Source organism: Vidua macroura, chromosome 14 (genome assembly GCF_024509145.1).
Source record: "Vidua macroura isolate BioBank_ID:100142 chromosome 14, ASM2450914v1, whole genome shotgun sequence".
Classification (NCBI taxonomy): domain Eukaryota; kingdom Metazoa; phylum Chordata; class Aves; order Passeriformes; family Viduidae; genus Vidua; species Vidua macroura.
The window spans coordinates 4,337,398-4,357,673 of NC_071584.1; the positions used below are offsets into that span (position 1 = coordinate 4,337,398).

At 47.9% G+C, this 20,276-nt stretch overlaps 1 protein-coding gene across 4 annotated transcripts; it reads left to right on the forward strand.

Moving 5' to 3' along the window:
• Positions 1–258: 258 nt before the first annotated feature.
• Positions 259–20,225, forward strand: LOC128814203 (SLAIN motif-containing protein-like). Of its 4 annotated transcripts, XM_053989812.1 has the most exons (9): positions 259–407; positions 2,927–3,627; positions 11,725–11,858; positions 13,892–14,041; positions 16,228–16,368; positions 16,934–17,251; positions 18,056–18,193; positions 18,274–18,583; positions 19,193–19,358. In XM_053989812.1, the coding sequence occupies exons 2-9, from the start codon at positions 2,948–2,950 to the stop codon at positions 19,257–19,259; spliced, it is 1,938 nt and encodes a 645-aa protein (XP_053845787.1). In that variant the 5' UTR covers positions 259–407; positions 2,927–2,947; the 3' UTR covers positions 19,260–19,358. The 4 variants fall into 4 exon arrangements, with proteins under 4 accessions (XP_053845787.1, XP_053845786.1, XP_053845789.1 ...); XM_053989811.1 differs by lacking the exon at positions 18,274–18,583 and having other exon boundaries at positions 19,193–20,225; XM_053989814.1 differs by lacking the exon at positions 13,892–14,041.
• Positions 20,226–20,276: the final 51 nt, after the last annotated feature.

A 20,276-nucleotide genomic window follows, 5' to 3' on the forward strand; every position in this document is an offset into this window, starting at 1 on the left:
TCCTCGCTCACGTCCACATCCCCCTCACTCCACTCACCTCCTTCCCATCATCACTCCCCGCTTTCCCCCCTCATCCATCCCCTTTTTCCCCTTCTCACCGCCATTTCACCTCCCTTCCTTTCGGCCCCTCACGCCTCTGCCCTCACCCACCCCTCTCTCCTCACTCGCGTCCCCTCACCCGGGGCTGCCCGCGCTCCCTCCCCGGGCCGCTCCCCGCCTGAGGCGGCCCCGCGCAGGCGCAGCGCCCCCATCCCCGTTCCCCACACAGGGGCGGGGGAGCGGCGCCTCCCGCCGTTCGCGGGCCGGGCTGAGCCGCCGGAGAAAGGCGGCACCGGCACCGACCGGACGGGCGCCCGCCCTCCGACCGACTGCCATCCGCCTGTCCGGCCGTCAGTCCATCCATCCAGGTACCGTCCGAGGTGGGGGGGTGCCCGCCGCGCTCGGCTCTGGCGCGCTTGGTGCGGACCGGCCGCGCCCGTGCCCCCCGCGGGGGTCGCGTCCGCCGGTGCCGCACAGCGCGCACCCCCATCACGGCCATCAGAGCCCTCCTCAGACCCTCAGCCCGTCCCTTGCCTCACCCCCCCCGGCTCTCGGAGCTGCTCAGAGTTTCCACAGCCCCCCGGCCATCACAGCTCCCCGGCCTCTCGGAGCCCTCTCAGAGCGCTCATGGCCATCACAGCCCCCGCAGCCCCGGCATAGCTCTTCCCTGTAGCTCTTACAGCCCCACGGCCATCATTGCCCCCCAGAACCCCACCCCACGCAGTCCCATGGCCATCAGAGCCCCCTCATAGCCCCCTTCTGGTTCTCAGAGCCCCCGAGAGCCTCCCAAGAGCCTGCACCCATGGCCATCATTGCCCCTAAGACCCCCCAACCCCATCGCAGCCCCTTCAGAGTCCTTTCGCTCGCCCTTCCCAGCCCCTGCAGCTCTCAGAGGCCCCAGAGCCCCATGGCCCTGGCAGCTCCGCGGGGTGTGAGGGGACCGTTACCCTCGGTGAGACACCCGGATGTCTGCTCGGCAAACTCCGAATTATTGTCTCCGACCCGCTCACGGCTGCCGCCTTTTTGCCTTCTTCTAAACGTGTTTTATGTCTTCCCCCCGTTACACAATGAAGTTTACTTTGACAGGTTTGTATCTCTTCCCCTGCATGTCTTTGCTGGGTTTTTTTTGGGGGGGTGGTTTTTAGGCGTAGTGGTTGTGGGGAAAGACAGCGCTTTTCAGCTGCTCTTCCCCCTCAACGTGTGTTTTTTCCTCACGTGAGATTTTTTTGCAGCTCCTCACCCTTGGAAGGGAAGCGATTTTTTGGGTGACCCATCTCCTTAATTCCCCTCCTTGAGCCACTGTTTTGCTTGGACAGTGGAACTCCTAGAACTCTCCATGGTGCATCCTCCGAGTTGCTGAGATTTGGGATATCTCTGGGAATCACACTGCTTCCTTCCTCGGAAATCTCTTTGGAAATCACACCACGCAGTTACCCGAGAGGATCCTGTGGGTTTATAGGAGTTAGAATCCGTGCGAGGAGCTTTTTGAAGCTGGCACATGGGTGGGAATGGGATTGCTTGGTAACTCCGCAGTCAATTTCCTTTCCCCAAGGCAAAATGCCTTCAGCAGTGCTGCTTACAGGCACGGGTTTGGAATATGGGTGGAAGGTGTGCTCTGTTCACTCACAGCTCTTCCTAAGGGCTGTTTGTATTTTTTTTATTAACTCAAGTGGAAGTTGAAAATTTACATCTTGTAGATAGAGGACCAAAATAATAATAATAAAAAAAAAATCAGGTAAAAAACCCCAACAAAACAAAATGTATTTTTAAAGAAATGTACCCAGCTATTGCTGTTACAAGTGCCTAAATAATAGAGAGATGCTGAGGTACCTATGAGGGTGTCTGTTTGTAACCTTGCTTTGTGTGACTCTGAGTTTTTGTGCTTTCCTTTGCCCACTGTCACATAAAAACAAATGATATTTTCAGGCAGCAGAGGGAGGGGGAAGAACATCCACAGCCACAAAATGTCAGGGTTTGCAGCTGTAACAAGTGCATCAGTTTTTAAACTTTGAATTGGCTATATTGACTCATTCCCTGTTCTCTCAGTCAGTTTGCCCTCCTGCAAAACAGGGAGGATTTCTGACTTTTAACCCATTTTACTGCTCCGTGTACTGTTAATTAAGGGATTTTCAGTACTAGGGGTTTTCAGTGAAGAGTCAGTTTGAAAATGAATGTGCCCAGTAAAACTGAGAACTCATGTAAATCAGGTGGAGGGGAAAAGCAGTGTTTGCTCATGTTGTGAAACTAGTGTGAAATGCACTTAATGGTTTTTTTGACTTAGTGGAGTATGTAATCTTAAGTTGGGATTTTTTTTCCCCTGTTTACACCCCTCTCTTTTCAGTTGGAACAGGCAAATACACCAGTAAAAATGTTACTTAATCTTATTTTCATGTACCACAGTAACTGCAGTTCCTGTTGTTACTTTGGCATAAGGTGACAGGGAAATCTTTCCAAGTTTTTTCTGCTTTTCCAGGATAAGCCTGGTAATGAACAAAGGATGTTTTCACCATTTTTTTGATGTTGTTGTTGTCTGACATCAGCACCTTGTTAATGATGTTTCCTGACTTTGCTCCATCGGTGCTTTTCCCAAGTATTTTGTTGGTAAACAGATGGAAACTAAACTATTGGTGGGGGATTAAATCAGCTTCCTTCTATTAAATTCATTGATTCAGAACAGGTGCACATCCTTTCAGTTCAAAAGGAGGAATCTGTGGGCTTTGCAATTTTCAACCCTAATTTCAGTCATTCTTTTTGGATTTGGATGACATTCAGACACCTTCCACCCCAGTGTAATTAGCCGTTGCTTATAAAAGCCAGAATTTTCGGTGTCTAATTCCATTTGCCTAAAACTCTTGTGGATCTCTGCTGTGTTTGCTGTGCCTTGCAGTGGGACTGGGTGTCCTGGAGGATGGTGGTGCCCGGGAATGCCCCCCTGATCCAGCAGGACCCCGCTCTGGAGCCAGCCCTGGGCAGAGACGCCCCGGAGCACCCAGCCATGGGCCCGGGCACGGAGCCCCCCGAGGACGTGGGCCCAGAGGTGCGGAAGCTGCGGGAGCTGGTCCAGAGACTGGAGCTGGACAATCAGCACGCCAGGAGCAGGAGCAGCAGGACCCTGCTGGGGACAAACGTGTCAGGGGACATCCATGCCGGGGTGGGTAACCATGAGCCTGGCCTCAACGGGATGGAGATCAACAACAGCATCAATGCCATCACCGAGCAGCAGGAATTGCAGCTGATGGCGGATTTGCACAGCCAGCTGAGCAAGATGAGGCAGGAGGAAGGAGAGAGCAACTTCAAGAGAGGCCTGGATGCCCCAATGCAATACAGCTGCAACAGTGCCCCCGAGGAGGTGTCTCCCAATGGGGAGCAGAGCCACAGCAATAGCCAGTGTCCCTCACCTGTGGATACAAGTGACAGCTCCGAGCTCCTGGGCAGCCTGCTCATGGCAGGGATCCACACCCCGGCTGCAATCCATGAACAGAATCCCAGTGAAAAGGGTGCAGATCTAGAAGGGCTTCCAAGTCACACAGATCTGGATGAAGTCAAAGTGTTAGAACTGGAAAATTGCCCTGAAGAGGAGGATTGCTGGTAGGTACCCCCAGGCCTGGGGGAGAGGGACGTGCTGTGGTTAGGTGAGCAGTTCCTTTAAAGCTATAAACTGATTTCTGAACAGGACTTGGATTTTTAGCAGCAAGAAAGCAGTTCTCATTAGTGACTGTTCTTATTTTTATGTCCATTGTGCCAGACCATTATTTTTTAAAAAATAAGGTTACCTGTAGGTGCTGTTTTTTCCCCCTTCATTCCAGCCAGTGCTGCAGCTTCCTTTCCTTCTAAGTTTTGTTATATATAGCACATGCAGATGAATGAATAATGGAGCTTTTAAACCTTGAACACAACTGTCAAATACCATATTTTAATAACAATTTTGTCAATAAGAATCCCTAGACCATCTGGAATTTGTGGCTTTTGCTAGGACCTGAGGATACAAACCATTCCCAGCTCCTGAAGGCTGTTTCTTTCCAGTTGAGCACCTCTTTTGTTCAGAGACATGAACTGAACCAGATCAATGATGTAATCCTTAACTGACCCAACTCTCTGTGACTCTCCCCTGCACCACCAGCCTTGTTTAGAACTTGTTTTATAAATCAGTAGATTAACAACCTTTGGGAGGCAAGGGAAATGTAAAGTTTAAGGCTGATTCCAGCTCCCGCAATAACTGGGACTTGAGATTTAACCCAGAGTTGTTAATTTGTAAGACTTGGGAGGAAGAGCCTCAGGGCTCTGCAAATTGGGTTTCAAATTTGTGTAGCCAGATTAATCTGGCAGCAAGGACAGGGCTGCTGAACACAAACCAAATCTTCAGCTCCAAACATTCATTAGCTGTTAGAAGGGAAGGTAATGTTTTTGTTAATGGAGTGGAGCTCAATGAGGTCATGGCATCAGCTCCAGCCTGAATTTGAGGTTATATTTAAAACGTGTTGTTTTTTTTTTTTTCTTTGCAAGTGTGCTTTTAAAACCCAAATACTGGTTCTAACTTGATCACTTGAACTCTTCAATATACCTAAACAGCATTTTGAGCAGATTTCTTAAAAATAAATAAGGGAATATATTTAACAGGTTGCATATGGAAGACTAGCTTTATTATTTCCATATTAATGGAAGCAGCCAGGTTTATATTCGCATTTATAGAACCTGTGACAGGGCAGAGTTCTCAAATTCTGTTGAGTCTCAGAGGCTGAGATTTACCCAGGCAGGAGATGCTGCCCAGTGAAATCAGGGGAGATTCTGTGCCCGAGAGTTCTGTTCTTTGACCTTTCCTTCAGTTGGTAGCTGGTAAGGCCCTTCTTTCCCAAGTACCCCTCAGTCTGCACCTTGTAGGATCCTTGTGGGTTTGTTTGCTCTGTTTTCTTGCCAGATTTGGTTGGAACAGGGCAGTCTGTGACAAAGAGGCCCCTGAGGAGCTGGGTAAGGGTGGTGATCCAGAGCACTTGTGCAAGTGCTGTTTCCATAAATTATCTTTGATTGTGCTGCATCACTTCCATCTGTTCCTTTTTCCTCTTGTCATACAAACCTGCTGGAACAGGAAGCTGCTTTTCGTGGTGGCTTCTTGTTGTGGAGCTTGTTCTGAAAGTGAGGAATGAATCCTGTGTACAATCAATAGTGCCTGTGTTCATTGCCAAATATCCCGAACTGTCTCCATAAACACATCCCACATGCAGCCCCTGCAGGTGTTTGTGCTTTTCCACAGCAAGGACCAGTAAACTGCTTGGAGGGGAGGGAGGTTTTTCTTGAAACAAACAAAAAAAAAACTCCAACAAATGCCGCTTAATTCTCTGTGAATTTAGGATCAGCTCTAACAAGGTGGCTTTGCTGATGAGGGCAATATTTAGTGCTGCCTGCATTGAGCAAATCCAAAGGGACTAGCTGAGTGTATTGTGTATTTGCAGTCCTTTTTAAAGTATTGTACATCCTTCTTCCCTGGAAGAAGGATGGAGTGGTCAGAGGGTTTCTTGCTGTTCTCTGCAGGTGCAGGTGGAGTCTCAATCCCTGCTCTAATTTGAAATTATTCTCTTTATTCAGCTGGAAGTTGCAGGAGTTTCTGTGCAGCTCCCTGGTTCAGCAGCTCTGAGGTTGTGTTTTGGAGCTGTGTTTGCAGTGACTGAGCTGTGTGAAACCTGAGGCAGAGCCCACTCCCAGCTGCTGTAACTCTGCCCTGGCCTGCTCCCTCAGCTCCCTTTCTCAAATAGCTGCTCAAAATTGTAAATATCCTGGAGACCAATCCCACGGAGCTGGGCTCTGGCACTGAGGAGCTCAGTGATGCTCACCTTGGACTCGAGCACAGGGCAGCTCCTGAGCTGTTTTGGGAAGGCTTTCATCCAAATGCCCTCTCACCCAGGGAACAAACCTGATCTGGTGCTGACAGCATTACATATGTTGTGTTCCCAGTGTTTGTCATTCTGGGGTTTTTCCATGAGGTGAGGAGAAGAAGGAATCCCTGGCACTCAGGTGAATCCCTGAGTTGCTGCTTTCATTCCCAAAAGTCTGTCTCGACTGAAACTGGGTCACGCTGTCTTCTCCTCAGTGTTGTGTTGTCTCCTGCCTGAATCCGTGCTCAGCACAGCAAGTGGGGTGCCCTTGAATTGGTGTTGGTAGGGAGCAGGAGCATGGTTTGCTCTCAGAAATGAGCCTGTGGGAGTTTCCTGGGTATGTGATTTCTCAGCCTTAGCTCTGTGTCCAGTGACCTTCTTCTATATTCATGTTTAAGTCTTTTAATTCAGTGTACTGGAGGAAATCATTGCTGCTTGTACAATCAGAGACATGGAGAGAAATCTTGGAGAAATTCCACCAAGGGAGGATATGATGCTGCACAAAATCCAGGAATTCTACCAGTGCAGCACCTTGTGCCTCCAGCTTGGGGGAGAAGGTTACTTACAGAGTGTCTCTGTGTAATCCATTTATACACTTCACAGGCTTTGTTGTAGCTTCCCTGTGATCTCTCTTGGTGACAGAGTGCTGCTGACAAGATCTACATGACTTAGAAACAGCGATTTGCAAGTCTTGTTCTCTCAGACTGTTCATTTTATGAGGTGTTTTTACCACTGTTGCATTAAATAATGCACAAGTGACTTCTCCAAACCTTTCCTGACTGGTTTGAGGAGAGTGTTACCTGTTTGTGCTGGGTGACATCTGCCCTGCTGGGACAATCTCTGGGTACAGGAGCTGCTTCAGGAGCCAGTGCAGCTCTGTGGGAGTGTCCCCAGCATCTCCCTCCAGGCAGAGCTGAAAGGCAGGACCTGCCTGGAGGTGACATCGAGTGCAGAGCTCAGCCTGGGAGGGGGAGCTGCTTCTGATGGCTGAGCCTGCCTTCCCCTGGCTCAGGTTGGGAAGTGCTCCAGGCTGTGGCTCCTGTTCCTCACATTTCTGTAAAATGAGGGGTGGGCAGGGAAATCCTCAGTGTCAGTGGTAGAGAGGTGGGGAGCAGGCTGGCCCTGCTGCTGCGGGTGTGCTGGGGTGTGTGTTCGTGTGTGTGTTCACAGCATCACTCTGGAGCTGCACCCCAGCTGCCTTGTCATCTCTGTAAGGGCTGCTGGCTGGGTCAGGAGATTAATTTAACGTGAGCTTTAGAGCTGCTCTGACTTGGGGACTGATTTTTGCTGTTTTGTTCAGCAGGATTAGTCCCTAAATAGACATGAGAAAGTGTCTTTGTAGTGTCATTTTTTCCTCTCTTTGCAATTTCTTGGGAATAAAGCTTAGACCTCTCCTTGGGCTAACAGGAGAATGTTTTTGTGTGGAGTGTTCTCCACAGGATTTTTCCCATTTTTTCCTTTTATGTTTCTGTCATTTCAGAGCCTGGATAATATTGTTTCACAGTGGCTTTCTACTCCAGTCTTGTCTGTGTTAGGATTTCTGTTCAGCAGGAGTGTTTAGATTTGATATTAGCAGAGCATAAGCAGAGTACTAAATCTGAAAATCAACTCTCTGAAGTCTGATATGTAAAAGAAAGTAAAATGAATGTATTACCTGTTTGAAATCCATGCTTTGGAGAGGAATTTAGCTGCCCTTTAGCACTTGAAGGAGGTGTATCTCATAAGCCTGAATTGTTCTAAACACTTTCAGCTATTTGAGGTCTCCTCCTTGCTCTGTTGTGTATAACTCAAAGGTCTGCAAATCAGTGTAGTGTTTGCCATTTTCGGAGCTGCTGCAGACACTGGTGCCAAGTGCTTTGGAAGATGGATAATAACCCAAGCTGTGTCTTCAGAAATGGGTTTTGCTTTACGCTCAGTTTAATTTCCTAATGCACTGGTTCTAGAGCCTTCTGCAACCTGAATTCTGCTCTTAGGATTTATAGATTTCTGCTGCAAATACTCTGCCTGAGCAGGATCTAAAATTCTCAAGCTTTCACTCTTAGACCTCCTCTGATCAGTTTTTCAGCGTGAGGATGCTTTTTCTTGGTGCATTGTGCAAGTTGAGAAAGTTGGTGTGTTTCCTCCATTTTTGGGGTTTGGGATTTTTTAAAGCAGGCATTTCAAAATCCAGCAATAGTGGCCATTAACTCCTGTAAATCCTTCTGTGACATTGATTCCATAAGGGAAATAGTATCTCTGGAATATTACTTGGTTTTAGTGCTCTGGATTATGTCAGAATAAAGTGCAGAGTATATAATAAATTTATTTGTGAATGGCTACAACTTAATGGAAGAAAAAAATCCTTGTGGCACTTGCTCCTTACCAGAGATGTTTGTCACAAAATACTCTGTTTTACAGGGTAAACACAAATGTTAGTAAGCAGAAACTAAAAATACTTTATTACTGAAGGGTTTCCTCTCAGAAGCTGAAGAAAATCTCATTTGTATTTAATAATTTATACGACAAACCCTCAATACATCAAACTGGGAATATTTGCCCAAATGTTTGCTTTGTGCATTTTGTATGAGGCCTTGTAAGTATCTAAATAACCGATTTTCATTTGCAATTTGACAAAAGAAAACATTCAGAGACATTTAGAGAGAGCACCCAAACTGCTGAGCTGGAGGAGCAAACTGCAGGGTAAGGCTTGGTCCTGAGCAGGACTGTGTTCAGCTCTGCCTGACTCTGGGGTTGCTCCTGCTTTTCCAGTGCTTCTGGGGTTCAGTGAACCTGGCAAATCAAACAACCTAGGAGGCTGAAGGTACCAGAAAGAAATATTCTGAGTGTTTTTAAACAAAGCCATGAGTTTTTAGCTTTTCACACCCTCCTTGTTCCAAGGTTTTAGCTCCCTGGATGTGAGGCTGGGTGACTGGTGGGTGACTCTGGTCACTGGACTTTCCTGAGCCTAGGAAAAGGTGACTTCTGGCTCTTTACATGTCCAGAGAAAGATTCACATTCACGTATTTGAGGGTCTGGTGCTTTTAGTTTAGTGCTGTGCCAGCACCTTTGGATAAGTCAGAGTGCTGAGCCCTTCCCAAAGCTCCTGCAGAAGGAAAATGGGAACCCTGGTGCTGTGAAATCAAACCAGAATTCCTTTTTTTTTTTTTTTTAGCTAAGTTGCCTGTCAGTGCTCTGAAAAGTTTGGGGAAATTGTGAGAGCTGCTCTTGCCAATGGACTTGTCAGCAGAAAACATCAGAGTCCTCTGGCAGAGCTCGGAGGACTCCACAGCTTTGCTCCATGTGGGAATGGCTCTGCCAAGCAAACAAGTGTTGCCATCCTCAGCTGGGATGCTCCTGGTGGAAACAGGGTGAGGAGCAGGGAAGGAGCTGGGCAGAACAACTGGAGCAGGGCAGGAATCTCTCCCTTAACCTGGAATATGTGCAGAGCAGCCTGACCTGCCCTGAGGAGGCTGCTGGCCTCTTTTTTGTGTGATGGTTTTACTGCTCCTTTTGTGGTCTGAGCTGTACAATAAATCCAGGGAGAGGGAGCACTTTGCTTCCAGGGTTTGATTGGATTTGAGTGCTTGTAATGCTCATTTCTCCGTGCAGAAACACAGCAGGATTGGCTGGGGGGTCTGCCCTGAGAGGTACCTTTGGAGACTCAGGAATATTTGCATTCATTCCTCAGCATTTGTTTTGTCAACAACAAATTAGCCTTTGGATTTTTTTATTTGCATTTGGGTTTGTGTAAAGCTTGATGGGGGAAAGCTCCTGTGTGAGTTGTGACTAAAAGAGGCTGAGTCTGTTCCCTGAAAAAGATGGCTCTGGCCACATGCAGGGCTGGCAAGTCAGGAGTGATGTGTCAGGAGGCAAAAAACAGGGAATAATGCAGGTAAAAAAAACAGGGAATAATCCTTCTGCAGGTAACAAACAGTATTTTGAGAGCTGTTGCTTGAAGTGATGTTCTATCTCATAACCCCCAAACCAGCCAGGTCTGGGGAGTGTTGCTTTCTGCATTCCCTGTTATCATTGCCTGGGTTAGGGTTGGGGTCAGGGCAGTAGGTCATGCAGGCCTGTACAATATTTTAAATATCCCAGCTGTTTATGTTCTGTCTTGGCCAGGTGTTGGTGTTACAGCCAGGATACCTGACAGCTGAGAGTTCCACAGTGTTTCTCTGTATTTTAAACCTAGGTTTTCAGGAATGAGTGGGATAATGACTGACATTCCTGCTGATTTACAGCAGTTTTGTTGTGGAAATCAATGTTTCATGGGTTGGATCTGAGCTGCTGTGAGAGAATGAGTAACTGGAGCAGAAAGGTTCGGTGTACCTTGCTGCAGGATTGGCAAAAGTTGGGGGAGAAAGGAGGAGACAACTGAAGCACAGGCAGACATCTCTTGAAATCTTAACTCCACCCCCATCGTTACTTTATGCTTAAATACATGATTTTGGCCTGATGAAAGTGAAATCCTCTGGATGCATCAGTGAGGCCAGGTTTGGGAGCACCATAAATGCTCAGGTGTGGCTGTAGGTGGTTTGCTGGTGACCAGGAGGGTTCTTTGTCACCTGGGAGCAGGTCCTGAGGTGAAGGAGCAGCAGGAGAGGGAGGTGCTGGTTGGAAAGCAGCAGTTGTGTGATTGTGTGCATGAGAGAGCTCCTGGCTGGCCAGGAGCTCCTGGAGCTGCTGCTGGGGATTTTCTGGTGCAGAGGGAGCAGCTGAAGGCTGTGGAGCAGCTCATCAGAGCCTCAGGAGAGGGGGAACCTGAGAGCCGAACCTGATGTCCACAAATCACAGAATCCCAGAAGGATTTGGGCTGGCTGGGACATTGAAGACCATCAGGTTCCAGATGTAGGTCAAGGTCTCACTGCCCTCTGCACCAGGGTGTTCTCCAAGAGATCTGCAAGAATTAAAAACAGTTTCACTTTGGGATGTACAGAGGACTGATTTTTCTTTCCCCTTACAAGTTTTGAATGTGTTGCTGAGCAGCAAAAACATTAAAAAATAGGGAACTACTTTTTGCTTTTAAAAATTCAAATGTGCGATGTGTAAATAAAACACTTGAGTTGCTTTTATAGCAAAGGTTCTTCCAGCTTTGACCTTTCCTCAGAGGAATGTTCTGCTTTGGAAATCTGGTGAAGATGTTGCTTTCCACCCAATCCCTTGTAAATAATCCAGGAGTTTAAGATGATTAAATGTGTCTATCCATAAGGCTAATCCTGGGTGTCCATGCAAAGCAATGGAGGTGTCAGAGATGTGGCAGACACTCAGGCTGGAGGAGAATTTATCTGACTGTACAGGGAAGATAAGGCACATTCCCTATCTGGGAATGTCTGAATCCTGCAGTGAAGGGGTTTATCCCTGGAATCTGGGAATGCACCTTCAGGTGTCTCAGAGCTGCTGGGAGGACACAGCTGTGAGGACACGTCCAGAGGGTTTTAAACAAAATCCACAACTCCTGGAAGGAGATCACCCTGCAGCTCAAGTTAGGAGCACCTCTACAGCCTCACTCCCTCTGGGGGAGGTGGGGGGGGGATTTGGAAGAGGGGAGTAGAGGATGAGACAGGTGAGTATTCAAACCACTTCATTTCCAGCAGTGTTGCAACAGCCTAGAATGGCACCTTGCCTTGCAGAACCTGTGGGTTTCTCTGTGAAGCCATTGAATTTTCTTGTTGTGGCAGTAAACTTTCTTCCTGAGTCATAATATGAGATTTAAACCTGAATTTTTTAATTTGGGTAACTGTTGGTTCCTGATGCCTACACTCTAGCAAATGCTGCTTTGGTAGCTGTATGCTTTGAATTAATGAGCATTTCTTCCTGTCTCCTTTGAATCCTTGCAAAGGCTCTATGTGTCTCCAAGGAAATCCATGGATGAGAAAACAGCCTCTCCTCTGAAGTGGTGCCGGCAGGTGCTGGATAACCCCAGCCCCGAGATTGAGGCTGCCTGCAGAACCCTCATCAACAGGCTGGACCAAGGTAGGGCATCTGCAGCCTCTGCTGCTCTGGGGTCCCTTGCAAATCTCATTCTAAGCGGGAAAATCGAGCTTAGTGTCGTCAGGCTCTTGACTTTTTACATTTTGTTAATATTTAAACATTTTTAAGTGTAAGAACTGTGTAGAGGAAAAAATGTGCTGCTGGGGAGTGGGGAGAGAGACATGGAAAACTGTTCTTGCAGCTTCTTTCTGGAGAACTCCTGGTGCTGAGTGTTCCTAGTGGTGATGATTGCTCCTCTGAATATCCTACTGGATATTCCTGCTGGATCTTCCCAGATGCTCCTACCTGGGTGAAAAAATTGTCTGCTGCTCAAAGCTTACAACAATGAAATATTAAACTTGAAGAAATGGTGTCACTTGGAAACCAGGTTTTTCCTCCATTTTATCATCCCCTAAAAGCACTTCCTGGTGGCTGTGAGCTGTGTTAATCCTGAAGGGAAATCATGATTTCATCTGCCTGATGCAAAAACTTGGAATGTTGTGTGCAGTGTGAACATCTCTGATCACAGGCAGTGTTCTGGGGCCTGGCTGTGGGGCTTTGCTTTGCCACCTGGGCTTTCAGTGGTGGGAGAGCTGTCACAACAGATGCAGTTCACAGGACAAAAATGAATTTATTCTGCCCCTACCTCTGTCCTGCATCACCTGTGGTGCACCTGGTGCATATCCTGCCTGCGTCAGTTCAAATGGTCCCCAGGTTTGTGTAAAATGGGCTGGAAGTCCTGACAGCCTGGACCCTGAGGGGTTGGAAAGGAATCAGTAACTATTTTTTACCTTCTCTAGATTCCCTCTCATCCAGCTCTCCTGGTCAGCACTTGCTGCAGCTGCAGGTTTATTGCAGAGACGTGCTGCAGTCTCCTCTGTCCAGCTAGACTCAGGAACCTTCAGACACAAAAGCTGTGTTTGGAGAAGTGGCACTTCTGAGAGAATCACTGTTTGGAAGTTCAGGGATATCCCTGAGCTGCTGGAATCCAACCCCAGCTGGCTCCCCACGTTGGTGTCTGAGGGTTTGTCTCCATGGGAATGCAGAAATTCTGATTTCAGTTTAACCAACAATTTGAGCCCTATGGTTTGGAGTCTGAGGTCACTGCTTTGGGGGTTGGTATTGGTTATTTTAGTTTTCATTCTAACAGTGTTTGGCACTGCTTGAGATCTTGAGTTTAACCTTGGCATTCCTGACTGGAGATAACTGAATAGACTTTGTTCACAAACTTCATTTGCTTTTATAAACCATCTGTGCTTAGAAATTGGAATGAAATCTATTTGATAACCTGCTTTCTCTCTGAAATGTGTCAGGCTTCAGTTGTACTTAGTCTGACCTGTTAATATTTGTGGAAGAAATAAAAAAAGCAAACTTAATATGGTGAATCTTCATTATATTCTTAGCTGATATACTCACAGTAGGGAGAATTGAGTTCTGTGGGCAGTTCAGCAGCCCCTTGAGTATCTCCAGATCATGGTGTGAGTAATTTCCTCAGTGTTGTAGCTGCTCATTAACACCTACAGTAAGGATGGGAATACTTGGTTTTGCCACCTGCCTTATTTTGGTTCATTTATGAACATGTGAGTGTGTGTGAGCTAACAAAGTTAATTCAAAGAGTTGTTTTTTATATTGGGTTGGCATAGTTTCTGTGGTTTAATACTGTCTTGGTTCCATCACAAAAATTCAGAAAAACATACTGGTAACATAAAGTTCAGTGAGCTCTTTAAATGAGGGGTTGTAGCAGTGGCAGATAGTGATGGAAATAGTCATCCATCCAGCACTGGAACTTTGTGAAATGTATGGCTTCTTCAAAGCCAAGCTTGTCAGGAGTTACTCTTGGAATTCTTCAGAAGGGACAAAAGCAGTTAAAGGACATGAGTGGGGGACTGGGCACTGCTGCGCTCCCTGCAGCGTGGCAGGGAGCACCAAGTACCTCTGCTGCAGAATTTAATCGTGTTTGATACCTCTGTATCTTGTTCTTGCTCTCTGTTTCCAAAATGCTAACCTTTGTGGCATTTTTGTATTTTTCCTTCTAGCCAGTAGATGGAAAAACCTGTATTGCAGCCCCCTGGCATCTCCCAGCGCACATAACCTGAATTCCGAGGCAGGCTCCTGTAGCAATGCACTAAACTCTCCTGGGCACCTCAAATCGACTAACAAAGCACTACTAACCTGTGGCAGCTCAGGTATGGCATGGCACTGCAGCACTGGGCACTTTAAAATGCAAGGAGGGTTAGGGCTTGACACAGGGAAAAGTTCTCATGGCCACTCTTGGTGTTTTCCCCTTTTCATTTGCTCTCTTCCTCACACAGGTTTCATTTGTGTGGGAGAAAACCTCCTTGCATTCTAAATGTCCTGTAGTTATTTCTTGGTTTGGGTTTCTCTACTTTTTCTCTCTCTATATATATATATTTATAAATTGTACTAATTTTAAGTGGCTTAAAATAGAAAACAGCTATTGGGGCAAAAATATATTGCTCTTGAATAATGTTGTAGTCTGTAGATGTGATCTTTATAGAGTCACTTGGATTCAGTTTTCTGGGGAAGGTTTCTCTTGGGAATATCGATCAATGCAGGGAACAAAAAGCTGCCAAAGTCTCCAGGGTAAGGCCTTCAATTGCCTGAGTGGGCAGCTAAGACAAAATACCAGAAGTTTTCCTTCAGCCTTAATCGTGTGTGGAGAAGATTCCCTGCCTTAGAGGCAGCTCAGCCACAACTCTTGTTACAGCCTGATAATGAAGCTCCTCCAAAATGCTGTGGCCTGCAGCCTCCCTGTGCTTGAGGAGGCAGGAACACCCTTCCAGGAGCTCCATTTGTTATCCTTGCTGCAGTTCCTGCTGTTCCCAGCACAAAAGCCTCTTGGTTCTGTTATCAAAGGACTCTTCCTTATTTGTTTGTTTTGTGTGGAAATTGCTAAACCCTACTTTGCATGTTTCAAAACACAAAGCATGTTTAACAGTCTCTGCCTCCAAACTTGATGTTAAATGAATTTTTTTCCCCTCTGAAAAAAGAAGGGTTGCCTGTGGCTGTTTTCACAGGTGCAAGTTTGTTTTTGAGGTCTGATTTTCTGCTATAAATAGAAATTAACACTTATCTCTGTTTTGCAAACAAAAGGATGCACGTAGGACTGAGGATTTTTGCCAGCTGAGCTCTGCAGGGAAACATCTCTAAGGCAATTTCTTGTTTTTCATATGAGGTTGGGGGGCAGTCCAGGTGTCTGAGCACCTTTTCACCCAGAAGCAGCTCCTGATGAGTAAAACCAAAGTGTCTTTGGCTTCTGCAAATAGGCTGGGTGGGAGGGCAGGGCCAGGACAGGCTCTGTCCTTTCAGAGCATGATGAGTTCACTTCATCTCAAGTGCCTCTTCCCTCTGCCTTGTGCAAGTGCTAAGACGAGTTTTAAGTTTCCTGTCAGCCTGACTGACTCAAATCTTACTTTATTTCTAAGAAAAAACAGCTTTCCTACCCTTCAAATGGAAAATGTTTAACAGTGACTTTGCTTGAAAACCAAACCAACCCTTTTGACAAAGCCCAGATGTGGTTTCTGTTTGAAAACCATCATCAGCTCAGCTTTACTGATGGAAGAAGGAGCAGTTTTTTCCCCTCCTTGGCTATTTTTAACTAGACCTTCAATCTGAAATGCAACAGCAAACTAAACAAAGTTGGATTGGGAGTTTTGCCTTTTAGAAAACTGGTCTCAAAGTCCAGCTGGATTTTTAATCAGTGTTGAAGGGGCTGTTAATTACAGCAGGAAACCTGTGCTTGTTGATTCCACCACATCCTACAGGTGCAAGCCCTGCTCAGGATGGATTTATTTCAACTCATACAGTCTTTTCCTGACTCAGGAGGAAAAAAATGGGATTTTATAATGGAATATCTTGACTTGGAGTGTGTGTGCAGCATAGACCCAGCTACACCTTTAAGGTACAGCCACACTTCTGTCACTGTATTATTTCAGCATCCTGAAGCTCACAGTTTTCCTGCCATGTTCTGAGAAGATTTGAAGGCAAGGCACCAACTGTGATCAAACCCAGCCAGGCAGGAAAAAGCAGCAGGTTCCCAACATGATTTCTTCAACCAGCTTGGAAGACAAGTAACTGCTGACATGGAAAACCCAGGTGTGAAGTTCAGGTGTAAAATGCATTTCATACATGGGCACTGACCAAGCTGCTTCCTGCCAGTCAGCCTCACATTCCTTCTTTGAAAAGCATCTGAAAACAGGAGGTTAAAAATGGAGTGTTGGAATTTCTAAATTCTTATTTCTCACAGCTGGACCTGAAGCTCCCAGCTGCACTGCTGAATTCTTGGGACAGGTCCCTGCTGCTCTTGGTGGGCTTGTGGGTGTCTGACCGGGCTTGTGTCACTCTCCCCCAGGGTACCTGAGCATGCACTCGGCCCTGAGCTCCCAGTCCTCAGTGGACAGCGAGCTGAGCACCTCGGACGACTCCATCTCCATGGGCTACAAACTTCAGGACCTCACTGATGTCCAGGTCATGGCACGGCTGCAGGAAGAGAGTAAGTTTTGTTTGTTTGTTTTGGGCAGTTGGGGTTTTTTGGGGGGGTTTTATTTGGTTTGGTTTTGTTGTTGGTTTTTTTTGGTTTTTTTTAAGTTGCTTATGTATTGTCAGGCAGGAAAACTTCAGTAAAGGCATAGGCTGATGAGGAGCTGTAGATAACCCAGGTGCCATTCAGGCAGGTGTGTTTTTATGGGAGACAGACTTGAAGTCTTTGTTTCCAGCTTTGAAATGCTGGTGGGTGCAGAATAAATTAAACTAAAAGATTTAACCTCTAAATGAGACTCCCATACCTGTAAATTAGACTCCTATACCTACTTAACCTGCTGGAGCTTGGTGGCAATGTCCACAATCTCAAGTGGGATTAGGGAGCACTGCAGGTGCCCTGAATGCTAATTGTGCTGTAATTAAGCAGTGCTGATGCAGGTGATGCTGTTCCTGCTGATGAATTCCGGGGAGGACAGGTGTTAACCTGTCTCTCCTTCCAGTGTGAAACAAATCGCTACCAAAGCATTGCTTTGGAATTTGGGGTGTGTTGTTGGAATTCGTGTCCCCCGTGTCCCCAGGCCTGCGGCAGGACTGCGCCTCCAGCTCCGCCTCCGTGTCCCGCCGCAGCTCCAGCGCCTCCCTGCACTCGCTGCGCCGCGGCACCTACAGCGACCAGGAATTTGACACCTACAGCCTGGAGGACGAGGACGACTGCGACTGCTCGCTGTCCTTGCGCAGCACCCACCGCTACTCGCCGTCCCCGCTGAGCTCCCCGCGCTGCCAGTCGCCCTCCTCGGGCGCGGAGCTGGGCAGGGCCACGGCATCGCGGCTGCGCGCCCCGCGCAGGGCGGTGCAGAGCCCTATGCAGGAGCGCCTCAAGTACGCCAACAGCGAAGGTGAGGGCGATCTGAGCCAGGGAAGGGGCTTCTGGCACACACGGATCCCCCTGCAGGGCTCTGGGCTGGGGGCCTGGAGTGCTACTGGACAGGAAAGGAGCTGGCGGTGCTGGGTGTGGGCCAGCGCGTGCCCAGCGGTCAAGGCCAAGGGACGAGGGCTGGATTGAGAGTAGGATGGCCACAGGACCATGACAGGGATTGTCCCCTGTGCTGGGCACACCTCGAGAGCTGTGTGGAGTTCTGAGCCACTCACTACAAAAAGGACATTGAGGGGCTGGAGTGTGGCCAGAGAAGGGAATGGGCTGGAGCACCAGGAGTGGCTGAGGGAGCTGCAGTAGTTCAATCTGGAGAAGAGCAGGCTCAGAGACCTTACTGCTCTCTACAGCTCCTGACAGGAGGGTGCAGCCACGTGGGGGTTGGTCTCTTCTGCTGTGTCCCAAGTGAAAGGACAAGAGGAAATGCCTCAAGTTGCACCAGGGGAGGTCCAGGTTAGATGTTAGAAACAATTGTTTCCCTGCAGAAGTGGCCAGGCCTTGGAATGAGTTGCCCAGGGAGGTGGTGGAGTCACCATCTCTGGGTGTGACACTTGGAGGTGTGGCTTAGGGGTGATCATGGTGGTGCTGGGTTGATGGGATGGTCTTGAAGGTCTCTTCCAGCCTCCTTACTCTGTGATTTCAAAATCACTGCTGGTTACTGGAAGCTAAGAACTAGCTACAGACTGCTCTGCTTTTAAGTGCATGGGTTTTTCCAGAGAGCCTTCCAGCAGCAGCAGCAGCAGGGGGCTGAGGATGTGTTTGCTTTCAGAGGAGCTGAGGCACAGCATGCCCAACCTGGCCCGCAGCAGCCTGCGCGCCCTCGAGGCCGTGCGGAGCAGCCGCAGCCTGGAGTCCGACCTGCAGGTGCCCAGCAGCCGCATCCCCAGGACTCAGCAGCGGTCAGCAGGTCAGTGCCACACCTCCCACACGCGTCCATTCCCTTCTCTCCTTAGCCAGCCCTCAGAGGTGCTCTTGTGTCCCCTGCAGGTCTGACTCCCAGCAAGCTCAGGTATTCCTCGGGGGCCGCACAGTCCCCGCTCACGGGGCGCCAGTCCGGGAAGGTGGCCTCGGGAGCCAGCTCCCTGCTGCCTGGCAGGCAGGTGGGGAAGCCCTGCAGCTACACGGCTCCTGTCCCCCCAGTCCGCAAGCCACAGCTCCACACGGGCTCTCCCAGCAGCAGTTGCACTTCCAGAACCACCACCGTGGTCACTGTGGCCAAACCCTCTGCCCTGAAAGCACGGCCGGGTGTGGGAGGGGTGGCCATGCCCAAGGGAAAGGCAACACCCCCGTCCAGGAGGTGAGTGGGGACCTCTTTGGCATTGTAGTAACTTCATGCCATGCTTCATGGGAGAAAGCAGAGCATGGGGAGTGGTGTCACAACACTTAAGAGTTTTTGTTCTTGTTGCTCATTTTTTAACAACTGTTATGCTACAATTCATTATTGAGGGAAATTAAATTGATTCAGAGTTACTATGATATGACTGATACCAGACTAATAAGCAGCCGGTGCTTGTTGATCTTTTTTGTCCCATTGGAGCCTTACATTGAAATGTATCTACTTACTTTAAAAACATGAAAAAGGGAAATTTTAATCTCCTAATTGATATCAGTACTCTACATACCTGATTATTTTTCATGTGTTCAGTTATATTTGCATAGAAGAATATTTCTCTTGGACTCAGTCACGGGCTGAAGTCACAAAATGTTATTTTGTCAGATATCAGTGTTTAAGCATCCAGTAACAGCTACTGAATTTCCTTAAAGTGCCTCAAGCTGGTGTTTGCTGATGCTCAGGGTGTGACAGCAGCACTTCACCCATGGCAGGGGGATGTTGGTAACCCAAACCTGTGTCCATTACAGGGCTTTTCCTGGAGTTGTCCCTGACATGTTGTTTTGTCCCCCCCAGGTTCCTCCAGGCAGCACAGACCCCCCAGGCCCCTGAGGATGACTCCTGGAAGGATGGGTGCTACTGACAGCCCAGAACACCTCCGTGAAGTAGATCCCAGCTGGCTGGGCATGACCTCACTGGGAAAGAGCCCCTGTCCCTGCAGACTGCTGTACATATCCCTCATTCTGTGCTCTCCACACCTCCCACCTCCCTCTGTTCTGCCAGGAGCTGGGGCTGGGACACACAGCTCCCACCCTCCATTGAACCCTGAGTCTTCCCAGGAAGACTGGAAAAGCCTTATTTCATCCACACCCCAGCTGCAGCCCTGGGGAAGGTCTGTCACCATCCCCTCCCAGGGATGCTGCAGAGCTGGGGGTGTCCTCTCTGTGCCAGAAGCAGCTCTGAGCTGGTGCTGTGGCAGAGCTCGTAGAGAGTAGAAACAGTGACATAGGTGTTAGGTTTGAGACTTTTTAAACCCAACCTGATGTACTCTAATATTTGTCTGGAATTTTACTGGGTTTTGGTTTGTTGTTTTTTTGGTTGTTTTTTTTTTTTTTTTACTTCTGTATAGAATGTATTTCTGCTACTTTTTATTGTTTGGTCTAGAGCTGCAACAAGTTTTTATAACTGTAGAACACTGAGCTGTTGTATCCAGGTGTCAGCACAGGTCATGAGGAGCAGTACACAATATTTGTGTGGGGTGTGAACAGGCAGGGACAGGAATGCCAGTTAAAAACTGCTGGGCACCAGCACCTTACCTCAGCTGAGCGAGCTCAACACCACTTAAGAGTAAACTTTTTAAAAATCCCCTTCCCTCACAGTTTTGTCTTGAAGCGTTGGAGATCTCAGCTGGTTCCCAACTGCCCTGACTTTTGTAGAAGTTTTCTACTGTCTCTTAAGGATTCTGTACCAGTGTCCTTTTCCTCAGCAAGTGCTGGATGCTACAAATACAGTCTTAGTCCAGGAAATATGCACTGATAGCAATGTTCTCCCTGCCATCAATGTGACTTTGTTAGTGTAGTTTAATAAAATGTTATGGTGCTGAAATAGATCTGCTTTATTCCAACAGTGAGTTTTGTGCCATGAACGAGGCTTCTCCTGA

Bases quoted from the DNA above. Each gene is read 5' to 3' on its own strand.
- LOC128814203 (XM_053989811.1), top strand. From the start codon at position 2,948: ATGGTGGTGCCCGGGAATGCCCCCCTGATCCAGCAGGACCCCGCTCTG. The intron at 14,042-16,227 runs GTATGGCATGGC...ACTCTCCCCCAG, and splicing joins ACTAACCTGTGGCAGCTCAG to GGTACCTGAGCATGCACTCG. The intron at 16,369-16,933 runs GTAAGTTTTGTT...CCGTGTCCCCAG, and splicing joins GGCACGGCTGCAGGAAGAGA to GCCTGCGGCAGGACTGCGCC.